This window comes from Crocodylus siamensis, chromosome 7 (genome assembly GCF_052110815.1).
Source record: "Crocodylus siamensis isolate JL-2025a chromosome 7, ASM5211081v1, whole genome shotgun sequence".
In the NCBI taxonomy this organism is placed as follows: Eukaryota; Metazoa; Chordata; order Crocodylia; family Crocodylidae; genus Crocodylus; species Crocodylus siamensis.
Window position 1 is genome coordinate 61,717,093 of NC_143401.1, and position 14,565 is coordinate 61,731,657.

Here is a 14,565-nt window from a genome sequence, read left to right on the forward strand (position 1 = left end):
ATCCCATAATCACACCTCCTGCCATGCACATGTGGCATGACAAGAGGTGTGATTGTGTGGATCACACATCAGACCCTATTTTGCCTTTACCTGAATGTCTGGAAGGGGCCCTTAGACTCATCTGAAGTGATTTTTTTTTACATAGTAGAGCTCTGTGTTATATTTCTGCTTCAGTTTTGCTGCATAGTATTCATTTTATTATGTAGTCAGTAAGACTTCTTTCTAAACCCTGAATCTCTACTTAGAATAATTTACCCTTGGGTATGTTCATCCAGATTATGCACGTCATTTAACTTGGTCAAATCATTAGGACTTGTAGGTTTCAGCACTTCTGAATGTTAGGGAAGTTGTGTTTGAATGTCAATATAGATTTAGTGGTTTAAAATTAGGGACTCAAAGTTGGCCTAAACCTTAAAAAAGAGAAAAATGAACTAGATGGACTAAGCTGAACACAGCAAAATCATAGCTTCATTTTAGATAATGCCAAAAGTTGCACTGAATTCAGCAGTGGCAGCCTTACATCTTAAGAGAAACAGTGAAGCCCAGTGTTTTCAATGAATTAACTTTGAGTAGAATATATGATTTTGGCACATCCGAAGACTATGGTTGCAATATAGGATGCACAAAATTATTCTTTCTTGCTTATTCTAACATTTTGTTTGAATTCGGCATTCTGAATCAACATTGACTTCACTGAAAGCTGTGTATAAGCAAAAATTCTAGAATATGGCCCCACTACACCCAAGCATGTGTACAGATGTGCAAAAACTATGGGGCTGGGGCATTTGAATATCAACATCAATTGAGCCATCATAATAATGTAGTTGTTTGAAAAACCAAAGTAATGCCCTTTAAAAGGTATGGTGTGTGTAAGGGAAGAGGTCATTCCATGAGTGCCATTGTCAGGAGCCAGTTATGCCCTTTAAGTTGCCAGTTCTCCTACATTTAGACAAAGTATGGTGAGAAGTAGGATTTAGGACACTCAAAACAGTATATGCAGTGTTTTCTTTTGACACTTACTGGTGCCCACAGAAAACAGAGCTATAACCATTCAGCTTTCCCAGAGAAACCCCTTCTGGGGCCATGATGATTGCAAGCAATAATAACCAACATGCTCTTTGTGCTCTACACTCCCAGTGCAAAAATATGGCTTCTTCCAGCCTGGAATTTAATAACGTTTTGTTTGGGTTTTAGTTAGATGTTTAAAATGCTAGAAATATAAGCCAATGTGCAACTTCGTATTTCAGTCATATTTATAATCGTCACTGCTAGTTTAAAACTGAGGCAGGTCATATAAACTTTATTGCCAGGATTTGGATGAGTGCAAATAGCATTTTTCAAAGTAAAGTAACAAGTATATTGCTATGTAAAAAGTAGCATTTGTGCATGAATATGACATGTTTTCATAAGCTAATTGATTCCTACTTATTGGCCAGCAAATATGTGGTCCTCTTGGTGGATTATACAGTGTTATTTCTTAAATCTAGGTGATGTCATTGTTACTATGGATGGAGGCTTTCTTGTGTCATATGTAAACAGATTGAGAATGTGAAGCTCCCTAAAAACACATTGACACAATTGATCTTAATAGCACTGAACAGAGCCATCCTAATATGTCCCTAATCCAAAAAGAATGTATTTCAAATGACACTTTAAACCAAATGATATAGGAATAAAAATGTATTATCATTAATAGAAGAAAACATGTTATATCTCTTACTTGTAAATTTGGGATTCCCCTTGGACTCATTTTAGCCCAAAGTACATAAACCAGAATGTATCACACCATACATTAATCCCAAAACATGAAAGAATAGATTGTGGCTAGTCATTGAAATCAGGAAGGGTTAGTCTAAGGATTAATCTAACCTATTTTGTGAGTTAGACATACATTCATAGACTTGTTATCAAAAGGTGCTTTATTGAATTCATTGCTGATCTCAGAAGGTTAGATACTAGCATCTCATAAAATACACTCTAAATTCTTAGTGTTTGCAACATTTTTATGGGTAGAAAATTCAAACAAAAAATCAAAAGCTGATTCTGAAAATCAGATCCTTAACATTTTGTAATATGTGACTGACCTGAACCACTTGTACCTGCCCACTTCTCCTTAGTCTTTTAAACTGTGTTGCCCACTGATGGCAATAATATACCAGAACAAGGTTGGCAATATTCAGCCCATGGGTCTAAGCCACAAGTGAGCTCCAGAGAGCTTTGCCTGTGTCAGAGTTTTGTTTGTGCCATGGTTGGATTCCATGGAGAATTAGTGGTCAGGAGCCTGGTTGACCTGCCCCCAACCTGAACTGGGTTTTTCTGGCCTACCACTTTTAAGATGTTGCAGGCTGCTGCACTAGGAGCTAGGAATGTAACCTGAGACTCAGGTAATATTGAAGTTATGTCTACTGGCAACTGAGAACTTATTACAAGGGATTAATCACCCTACAACAGGGGTGCTTAGCCTCCACCTCGCAGGCCAAATGGCCTGTGATACTCATTGTTGGCCAGGAAATTTGGTGTAAGGGCAGCAGTGGCCATATTAATTTTGGCCATGGCTCCCCTGCCAAATTCTCATACACCCAGCCCTGCACTGCCAGTTGCAGCTGAGCCATGACCCTGTCTGCTGGCAGGGCCAAGCCACATGCCACCTCCCCCCCTCGGGCACAGTTGGGGCCAAGCCACACCCCCTCCCCCAGCAGGCCTGAGCTGGGACCTAGCCATGTCCCCTATTCCCACTGGGCCAGGATGAGGCTGGCCCATACCCCCTTTTGTCCTGTGGGGGGCAACCCATGCCCCTTTTTCCCCACAGAGCCAGGCAACACCCCTTCCCCTGCAGGGCTGGGTTGCTGCTGATCTGCCATCCATGCTCCTCCATGTGGCTGGATGGTGACCACCTTGCCTGCACCAGCACTAGGTTGATTCTATTGGCCCATGGATGGATGGGGCACTGCCCACCTGACCCAGCAGAGAAAAAGGTTTAGCACTATTGGTCTACACAGTGAGGCCTCCCGGTAAATGCCTCTCCATAACCTACCTATCCCATTCAGAGTGTGTGTGTGTGTGTGTGTATGTGTGTGTTTAGTGATTGTTTGGGAGTCCAGGCAAAGTTATTGACCTTAAGGTAGTTTCAAAGAGACTTCCATAACTTTGGTACTCAGGACCTGGCCCTGTACATCAACCTGCTGAAGCCTTCTTAGCCTCTCTACATACTAGTTGAAGTCTGAGGCCTTTACTGCAGAATTCCAAGAATTTTACTCAAAGAAAATTTTAAAAATATTTTTATTACTTTAAAAATAAACTTGCTAAGTCAGAGAGACTGTTAAATGTCTTTAATGAGATGAGAGAAATTCTTGTTGGAATAAAAGGAACACAGGTTGGGGACACATGATTATCCTGCTCCTCAGTTGGTTATAGTTAAAAAATTACCACTGCCAAGTTATTAGTAGCAGCTTTAAATGCATTTACCTGTCCAATATGTTCCTGATTTGAAAAGTACATTTTATGTTTTCTTTTATTTTCTTTTTGGGGAAGTTTGATGCCAGTGAAGAATAAAAAATATAGCTTGAGATGCAAAACTTTATGCAGAGTTACCATAAATAGACCATTTAAAGTAACAGTGATATCTGCTGTCAGAGATGTAACATTTTTTATTCCATAATGGAAATAGCATATTAGAATAGTCTTCTGCTCTATTTAGAGGACAAGGGTAATGACTCTTTGCACATTCATTTAGGTTATTCATTTCTGCTTATTTTCTTTTTTCTACTAGGCTGATGATAAAGACACTGGAAATTACAGTGCCATGCAGTACAGGCTCATCATACCACCAATCAAGGATGGCAAAGAAGGTTTTGTGATCGAAGCCTATACAGGGCTTATAAAAACTGCCATGTTGTTCAAAAACATGAGAAGAGCCTATTTCAAGTTTCAAGTCATTGCAACTGACAATTATGGAAAAGGCTTAAGCAGTAAATCAGATGTGCTTGTAAGTATGAGTCAGTCAGTATTTTGGAATTATTCCTGACACCACAGAGGGAATTCTAATCCTAGATATACTATCAGATCACACAGTTACAAAGAATGTGCAGGAACTTTGAGAATATGACCTTTTCAAGTCACAAAAATTTAAAAAATGTAAAGCCAAAACTGTATCTGAATAATAGAAAAACATTTGTACTTATCTATATGTACTGTCCAAAATAGGCAATACAGCATCATAGAGATACTGATTTCAATGCACAGAATAGGCCCTGTATTACTCAACATCTCAGCAAGGTTTAATTGTTTGAATTACATTTGAAGTGAATAAAGCCAGGTATTTCTAAACTTGCTTATTGACACAGCAAGGGAAATGTTGCAGGCAGTAAAGCAACATGTTTTGTTTTGTTTTGTTTCTCTTATCACCATGAGTACAAGATTAGAGGCCTTGTGTTGTTTTTTATAAAACAAACATGCCTTTGGGAATTATGCTAAATGACTTATGAGGGAAATGCAGAGGTTAGAACATCTTAGATTTTTATTTTGGAAAGAAGAAGTATTCAGAGTAAAAGACTCCTATAAGGAGGCCTCAAGAAGTTGACCTCAAAAAGAAAGTTTAGTTTGGAATTCAACCTTACATTTTTATTTAGAAATATAGACCATTCCAAAACTTTACTTCTCTAATAGGAATGTCTCCTAATTTCCAATAAAATTTGTCTATACCTAGTTTGTGGCTATTTGATCTTATGCTGAGTCATTTTTGTATTACCAGCAAACCCAAATTCCAAGAATGGGATACGTTTAGGTCTTTAGATCATTTTCTCTGCTGAATGCAAGTGGTAACATAGTCCACTCACACAAACCACAAAAAATCATCGGAGTTAAAGCTTATTACAACCTGTATAATATAAAGAATTTTATTATTTGAAGGATTTATTTCTTTGACACTGTTTCTCACCCCATTCTCATAAAAAAAAAAACCCTAGGAAACTGGAGCATTGATGCCTACACAGTCAGATGGGTGGCAAATTGGCTCGATGGTCACACTGTGAGGTGGTGGATGGGTCGTTTTTGACCTGGAGGAATGTGGGTTATGGAGGTTGCCAGGGCTCAGTCCTTGGGCCTGTGCTATTCAATATCTTTATCAGCAACTTGGAGCTGGGAGTGGAAAGCATACTGACACAAAGATGTGGGGAGAAGTGGGCACACTGGAGGGGAGGGACAGATTCCAACTAGATATACACAGGTTACAGAGGTGGGAGGATGAGAATAGAATGGAATTCAATGCAGACAAGTGTAAGGTGCTAGGGAGAAGAAACCTGCAACATACCTATAGGCTGGGAAATACCCTTCTCCTCAACACAGTGGTAGAAAGGGATCTTGGAGTCATTGTTGACTCTAGGATGGACATGAGCTGCCAGTGCAAGGAAGTGGTCAGTAAGGCTAACTGCACCTTGTTGTGCATCTACAGATATATCACAAGCAGGTCCAGTGAGATGATCCTTCCCCTCTATGCGGTGCTGGTCAGGCCACAGTTGGAGTACTGTGTCCAGTTCTGGGTGCCGCACTTCAAGAGCTAACCTTGAGAGATAGACTAAAGACTAACTCTATTCAGCCTTCACAAGAGAAGACTGAGAAGGTATCTAGTGGCCATCTATAAACTCACCAGCAGGGGACCAGCAACGTATAGCTCTGTTCCCCTGGGCACCACCTGGGATAACAAGGAATAATGGTCACAAATTGATTGAGAGCAGGTTCAGGCTTGATATCAGGAGGCATTACTTTACAGTTACTGCTACCAGGCTTTGGAATGGGCTCCCAAAGGAGGTAGCTCTCACCTACCTTAGGGGGTCTTCAAGAGGAGATGGGATAGATATGTGGCTGGAGTATTATGATCCCAGCACTTGCTCCTGTCCAAGGCAGGGGACCGGATTTGATGATCTGTTTGGGTCCCTCCCAACCCTAGAAACTATGAAACTATTAATTTTCTTTAGTTATTATAATTTAACAAATTCTTTGCCTCTGTTTTTCTGAACAGGGACCGAGACATCTCCCCCACCAGGATTCAGGACAGACTCAGGAGTGACTCCACCAGGCCTAGGGTCAGGGAGGACTGGGTTAGAGAACTTCTGGAGGGGCTGGACATGTTCAAATCAGCAGGTCCAGACACTCTCCACCCTAGGGTGCTGAGGGAATTGGCAGGGGTCATTGAGGGGCCCCTGACACAGCTTTATGAGCACTTGTGGTGCTCTGGCCAGGTGCCAGAAGACTGGAAGAAGGCCAATGTGGTCCCAATCTTCAAAAAAGGGAGGAAGGAGGACCCAGGCAATTATAGGCCCATTAGTCTTACTTTGGTCCTGGGGAAGTTCTTTGAAAAAATTATCCAGGAGCACATCTGGGAGGGACCAGCAGGGGGGAGGATGCTCAAGGGCAACCAGCATGGGTTCATTAAGGGCAGGTCCTGTCAGACCAACCTGATAGTCTTCTATGATCAGGTCACAAAATTATTGAACAGAAGTGTTGCGGAGGATGTAATCTTTCTGGGCTTCAGGAAGGCCTTTGACACTGTCTCCCACCCCATTCTCATTAAAAAGCTAGGCAACTGTGGCATTGATGCCTACACAGTCATATGGGTGGCAAATTGGCTAGGGGGCTGCACCCAGAGAGTGGTGGTGGATGGGTCATATTCAACCTGGAGGGAGGTGGGCAGTGGAGTCCCCCAGGGCTTGGCCCTTGGGCCCACACTGTTCAATTTCTTTATCAGTGATTTGGACGAGGAGGTGAAAAGCACCTTGTTCAAATTCATTGATGACACCAAGATTTGGGGCGAGGTGGGCATGTTATAAGGGAGGGACAGGATACAACTGGATGTGGACAGGTTACAGGGATGGGCGAATATAAATACGATGGGATTCAATTCTGACAAATCAGAGTACTGCACTTGGGCAAGAAGAACCAGGAGCATACGTATAGGCTGGGAAACTCCCATCTTGAAAGTACAGTGGCAGAAAGAGAACTTGGAATCATTATTGATTCTAACATGAACATGGGCCACCAATGTGAGGACATGGTCAGCAAGGTTAACCGCAACTTGTCATGTATCCACAGATGCATCATGAGCAGGTCCAAGGAGGTGATCCTCCTCCTCTATGCAAGACTGGTCAGGCCACAGCTGAAGTACTGTGTCCAGTTCTGGGCACTGCACTTCAGGAGGGATGTGGACAGCATTGAGAGGGTCCAGAGGACGGCCACCCGCATGATCAGAGGGCAGCAGGGCAGGCCCTACAAGGAGAGGTTAAGGGACCTGAACCTCTTCAGCCTTCACAAGAGAAGGCTGAGAGGGGATCTAGTGGCCATCTATAAACTTGCCAGGGGGGAACAGAGGGGAATGGGTGAGACCCTGTTCCCCTGAGTGCCTTCTGGAGTAACAAGGAATAGCGGCCACAAGTTGACTGAGAGTAGGTTCAGACTAGATATCAGGAGGCACTACTTCACAGTCAGGGCAGCCAGGATCTGGAACCAACTTCCAACAGAAGTGGTGATGGTTCTTTCCTTGGGGGGTCTTTAAAAGGAGGCTTGATAACTACCTAGCTGGAGTCATATGAACTTAACTTAGTGGGGGTCATATGAGCCCAGTATTCATTCCTGCCCAGGGCAGGGGGTCAGACCTGATGATCTGCTTAGGTCCCCTCCAACCCTACATCTATGAAACATCTATGAACTCATGATATTTTGCTTAGGGATGAAGTGAGCTATCCAATTTACAGTTATATCCCCTGTAAAAGTATATTGAAAATATCAGTCTTAGATCATTGAGTTATTTAGGGATGTATACTACAAGGTGTATATATATTTGATTTACCAGTGAAAGGGAAATTTCCTTTATTGTATGATTAATTTTTGTACCATGTTAAAATATCACAAAAAATAGATATTTGAAAAAAAGCCCTACAAACACCTGTAATGAATGCAATAAAGTGTATGAAGCTCATCTTAGGGACAGAGTGGAAAGGTAGAGGTTCGGGAATGCAGGCTCAGGGTAATAATTATATGACAGCAATAATTATATGATGGCTGTTGATGTCAGAAAACAAAACAGAGTAGGAGGATCTGTAGCTGCAGAGCACACACTTTCAAAACCTAGGAAAGATTCTAGTATCCCAGAGTGTCACCTCTCTGCTTTTGCCAGCAAATAGCCATGAAACCCACTGACAGAATTTCTCTCTGTGGGTTTCCATTGTTTATAAGGTTTGTTTTAAAAAATGTTGTAAAAGAAGATTAAGATTGCAAAGTAAACATTGAGAATTGCCTGTAAATCTTATTTCATCTCACCCGGCGCATAAGTTTTATAGTAGTTTATTGTTAATTAAATGGTCACATGATTTTTTTCAAAAGATCCCTATATCATTCAATGCATAAGGTAGATGATGCCCAGGAATGAAGAAGAGCTGGGTGGCAATTAAGAAGATTGGAAGGTGACTATTGAACAAAAGAGAGGATTGCAGGAATTTCCCATTGTAACAAAGTTCCCTTGTGTAACACTAATCGAAAAATTTAAACTACTACGTTCACAACTCTCTGATGTGCATTCCTCATTTTGTCAATGCCCAACTTGAGGTGGAAGTTGCATCAGTTAAAGGCACAATGGTTTGCAAAAATACTGTGCACTTACAACTTGGACAGAAATTAATGGGAGCTGTGCATGTGCCAGATCCTGTTCCACCTAAATACAATTTTACCCTGCTCCAGCCCCTGACAAACCACTGAAGCATCTGCTCTGCTGCATAATTTCTACCTTTGAATCATCTACTTTGCAGCACAATTTTAAGAGTAAGTCATAAACAGCTACATCTTTTTTATTCAGTTTTTCAGGGACTTGCACAGTGTGGAATAGGGACACACTTAGTTGTCTTTGTATCAATTAATAGATAGAATAGTATCTGGTTCATAATGTTTGAAATAATACTAAGTACTCTGAAAAATCAGGTCCTAAGATTTTTCAGATTAAGCCTCCCAAAATCGTCACACCTTTGTAATTCATCTGGAGGGTTCTATGAAGTTGCTGTGGGGGGGTTGTAGGAAGAAGAATTATGCTTAGTGCACTTATGGAGCCTAATTGCTGTTAAACATAACTAGAAAAGTCTCTTTAGAGTCAGGTGAAAGAAGACTAGTGCATCATAAATGACTTGCATTTTCCATGCATACAATCCTTGTTCTTCTATAAGCTTTCAGGCATTTTCTGGTACAAGTAGGAGGTGGTTGCTAGGGGGTGTGTAAAATGGGCCATATTTGATTTGGATTTGGCCCAAATCAGGGACAGTGATTCAATTTGTTGATTTAGATCACTGTCCCCAATTTGATTCAGCCAAATCTGAATCTGAAGATTTGAGGCTGATTCGGAGAATCAGCAATTTGGCCACATGTTTTTTTTCTATATACCTCAAGGTACCAGGTCCGGCTCGTGAATGCTGTGATGCTGGGAAGGAGGAGCATCCCACAGGAGTGCAGGGGGGGCCCCTACATGCTTGGCAATGAACCCAGAAGTGGAATGGAAGTATTTCTGGTCCACTTCTGGATCCACCAGGCAGCATACTGGGGTCCTCTGTGTCTCCCCAGCTCAGCAATCAGCTGTGGGGGGACCCCAGGTGCCTCCCCCCAGACCCAGGAGACACACGTCACCGAGCCAGGAAGGAGCACGGGTTTCCCTGGCATGCTGCCCAGCGGATCCAGAAGTAAACAAGAAGTGCTTTTGGTCCACTTCTGGGTCTGCTGCTGAGTATGCTGGGGAGCTCCCCACTTTCCTGTGGGATGCTCCATCTGCCCCACCATCACACCATTCACGAGCTGCCTGGTAAATTGAGGTACGTAGAAAAAACATTTAAAGCCATGTCTATGTCCAAATCGCCAAATCTTTCTGAATTTCTCCGAATCAATTCAAGGTTTCAGATTCGATTCAGAGAGATTAAAGGGTCTCCTGATTCAGTTCACATTTGGAGTTTTGGTCACCGAATCAAGCCAAATCTCCACCTAATCAAATCAACAACCAAAGCTTCTTACAGCCCTAATAGTTGTCTAAATAATATGCAAATGTGAAAACTTATTCATATTGTACCAATTTCCAGAATTTAGGACTACATTTAATAACAGAGTGGAGAAAATATTTAAGTGCATGTGCTTAGTGAGCAAGCTAATATTACTATAGAAACCAGCCTTTTCATTTTCTGACCTTGTCGGAGAGTATTTTCACTTATAGCAAAACCATGATAAATGATTTTTCCTACCTATTCATAGATATAAACACAACAATCATAATATTATGATTCCTTCAGAAGTAAAAATAAAATGCCTTCTTTGTTAAGAATGATAATAAATACAGAGATGATTGCTGAATTAACTAATGTACTTTATTCTATTAAGCTGCTCATTGCTTTTGAGTTGTACTTAATGAACTTAGCCTTAAATTTAGTTAGAGTTTATTACATTTACTTTTACACAGGAGTCTACATATTAAATCAGGGAATCCGATGACATTTAAAGAACATTTAAATATTTTAATATGAATTAAACTTCAAAGCTATTGTGAAAAGACAATAGGACACATTTGCTGAAGTCCTCACATGGCTGAAATTGAATATGTGAAAATCAAGGTGTCCTTTCTGTTTTCTGAGAAAAGTATAGCTAAGTCTGATTTTTATATTCCTAGATTTAATACTGACATACAAAATTTGGGTAGCAAATCCTCAATAGGGAAGTAACGGAAGAAACACTAATTGCAGAAAGCCTTTTATGGACAGGTTTAATTAAGCATTTCTGATTTTGTTATCTCCATAAGACTGGGTGCAAGTGCTTTTTTTCTTAAGTTAAGGAATAGTACCTTTATGTAATCATCATTAAAGTGCCAACTTAGAAACCTTGTAACTTATTGTACCACTCTGTGAACTCCAAAGAACATTCATTTAATATCCTAATAATGCTGATATGTACAGAACTATATTAAATAAACACTCTCCTCCCCGAATTTCTAGATCTCATTTTACCCTTTCAGATTTCATCTTTCCTTCCAAGACACAAAGAAGCTACTGTCATTGAAAGACAAATTAGAGAGTTAGAGAGAATGCTAAAAACAGAAAAGAGCATATAATCACATTGTAAGAAATTTAAGACACATCAGGGGATATCGGTCTGAAACAAACTTGAGGAAACTGGATTAAAATGAGTACAGAGACTTAGACCCCAGTAGATGTTCAGTTAAAGGTGCAATGGGACCTGAACCACGATCCCCAAAATGGTGCTGCCTGCTATGCTACTTGTGCATGGCAGGAGACACAATTGTGAGATTAGGGATCATATCCCAATATAACCATACTGTGGTTCAGGGAGAGCCCAGAATCATCATTGCCAGCAGGCTGGGTACCTGGTGCCCTCATGGCTGGGCATGCCAGTCAGCTGAATCAGGCTCCCAGTTGCAGGAGCACATGGGAGCTCTTGGCTTTGTTACGCTCCTGTAGCTGGGCATTCCAATCAGCTGACTGGGACACTCAGTTGTGGGATCTAGCCTGACTAAAGGGACTGAGCCCTCAGCTGCAGGAGTGCATCCAAGCCCTTAGGGCTGACCACACTTTAAATTTACAGCATGATGGGAACCAGCCACAAAGTTATTTTGTGTATTATTCCCTGTTTTATCATGCCATTAGATGAATGCACATGTGACTGGGTTACTACAATTTAAGTGTAATGTTTGCTAGGGGCCTTATTTTCTCATTTTCAGTAAGTTTATTTTATCATTAAAACACCATCCCACTACAGGAGGCATGCAAGTTTTAATAGGCAACCAGTATTGTTAAGGAAAATTCATTTTTCAGGCTGTGCAGTTTTTGGGATGGAATCCCAGCCTCACAGAAGCCAATAAGAATGTTACCACGACCAACCAGTCAAAAGCTGCAGCCATAGGTGCTTATTTGTTATTTCAAGTCATTTTCTGGCTTGTGTATCGAGAATAAAGGAAATGTAAATAGTCTTCATATAGTCTTATGATTCTATAGGACTCACAAAATGGGTTAAAGATTAAAATAAATAAATTATTAGTGACTGATTAGCTAGCTTTTGTAGTTTAGCAACATAGTTGATTTATTCATTTTAGTAAAAATATCTACATTGACATTAAAGAAATTGACATTTCTTTAAATGTAAAATCCTTTTGCATTGATTGGTCTATTGATAGGTAGTAAATAGAACCATTAGGAATGTGTCCTCTAACATCCCTAAACCATTTATGATTGATGCTGAGGAGGATCCCTCAGAGTCTGCACTACATTAGACATGCCATGTATATAAACTTTCACTCTGGAGACTGGGCCAGATGGATCATTGGTCTGGTCCAATATGGAAACATTTCTGTTCTTACATTCTTTTGTGTTTTTAATACTGATTTTTTTTTATTTGTTACGTTTTGAAAAATATGGAAAAATGGAATGCTGACAACATGTTTGAAATATGACAGTGCAGTGACCTATCACTAAGTTAGCAAAATCTAAACTAGACAGGAAAACAAGCTTAGGTCTTCATCAAAATACACCTCCCATTTTCATACAGTTCTACATCTCAAGTTGTATTTAAATCTGTGCTTCCCATTTACTGGTTTTGGCTGTTAAGCAGAACAAGGCTTCCTAACTCACTTATTCTTGAATTAAAATGAGAAATCATTACATCAGGGCACGGCTGTGAAGGATGGAAAAGAATTATCCTGTTGCTTTTCTACTGGAAAAATGTTATTCATGGTTAGTCCAACTGAATTTCACTCCTTTGTTTCCAGGTCTCTGTGGTCAATCAGTTGGATATGCAAGTCATCGTTTCTAATGTTCCTCCAACTCTCGTGGAACAAAACAAGGATCAGCTTATAGGGTAATGAATTTATTTACTCTAGAAATACCACATGCACAATCTCATTTTGGAATTTAGATTCAGCAAGACTGATCATATATTAAATGCTTGTATAGAGATTATATGGATTAAAAATAAGCAATCAAGTATCTGCATAAATGGTAGTATAAAAATTGTTGCACTGACATGTTTAAAAGCACATTTGTCAAATGGCAAAAATGCATAATTAAAAAATATATACATGTTGGGCAATATTTTTCTCTCCTTTTCTCTATACAACATTGGTGATTCTAAATATGACCTCATTTGGGTTTTATGGATGCATATGATGATAGAATTTGGCAAATAAAATATGACCATTTGATTAATATTCAATCCATATTAAATTAATATGATGGCACACATCCTTATACACCAGTAATGTTATACTTAGTGGAAAAATGAAATTTTAACCTTATCGAGTGTCATATGAAGATACTAGTTTTAAATGGCTGAGAAAAAAGCATGACAAATTGAAATGCTTAAAGTTTTGTGACAAAACTGGAGTGTGTGTTTTTGGTCATATTGAAAACAGTCCAAAATCTTTTTGTAAGACGTTTGTTACTATCCCTCATATTTCTAACATCCTGTAATCTCCACAGTGCTAGGATTTCATGTTTAATTTCTCTTTGTTATTCAAGAAAAAAATATTTCCTTTTCTGTCTTTACATTGAAATCATAAATAAGTCTAAATAAAAAAGAAAATACTTTTGCTTCTAGTTTAGCTTCTTCCATGAAACCAAGGAGAAAATACTTTTTGTCAGTTATTTTTAAAAGATCTGAAGAAAAATTGAACATTATTAACTTTTACTTCAGTGTATCAATTCTTTTAGTCAGTGAGGCATGGTATTCAATAGATTTCAAAAGTTTCCTTCCATCTTGGCTGTCATAATAATCTTCTTCACCCTTGAGATTGAGATGTATTTAGAGTGATGATATGTTTATCCCCTGAAAAGGCATAGCATTTTCTCCAGAATGCTTCTTGTCTTCACTGGGCTGGGAAAAAAAAAATATTTATATAGTCACATTTGATATTTTCTTACTCTTCACTGTGTTCTGCACCAGATATAACTAAGTTGCCAGAGTCTAATGTCAAAAACCCTACTTCAGGTGTCTAGGCAATAGTCTATATTCACAGTGACTTTATCTCCTGGAGTTATGAATAATATAGAATTCTACTTGTCTAAGAACTTGCTTTCAGAAAAGTGTCAATCTTTGGCATTGTCTACAGAGATAAAAAGCTACTTACCCTTCATTGTTAGTGATAGGTTATATTTGACTCACCCTTACTAAGACTTCATGTTCACCTTATCAAGATGTGCCTTACACTAATTTCTTTTAACAAAATTTGAGCTTCTCTCATGAGGGCTGGCTAAGGCCTTTTCACAGCTGCCAGTGGGCAGCAGCAGTGCTCCATACCTCAGAAACTGCTTTTTTCTGCAGGTCTTAACTCCAACATTTTGCTGCCAATTCTAGGTATGATTCTGCCTAGCCAGATCTGAAATTGTCAGATAACCTTTATGCTGTTCCTCCCTTTTTGCATGTCAACAATTGTCAGGAGGATTTGTGAGAATTTCACCTATATAATCCAGATTATACCTACAATTGATGCATATGGGAATGTCTACACATGCATTTAATCCAGGATCAGTTGTCTCACAAATAAAC

The 14,565-nt window shown here is 39.7% G+C and overlaps 1 protein-coding gene across 2 annotated transcripts in view; it reads left to right on the forward strand.

Moving 5' to 3' along the window:
• PCDH15 (protocadherin related 15) overlaps positions 1–14,565 on the forward strand; it is a 1,613,120-nt gene that overhangs the window by 1,535,108 nt on the left and 63,447 nt on the right. For both annotated transcript variants that reach the window (XM_090057186.1, XM_090057185.1), the window contains 2 exons: positions 3,770–3,985; positions 12,791–12,879. In XM_090057186.1, the coding sequence (XP_089913312.1) occupies positions 3,770–3,985; positions 12,791–12,879 (305 nt within the window). The remainder of the gene's footprint in view (positions 1–3,769; positions 3,986–12,790; positions 12,880–14,565) is intronic.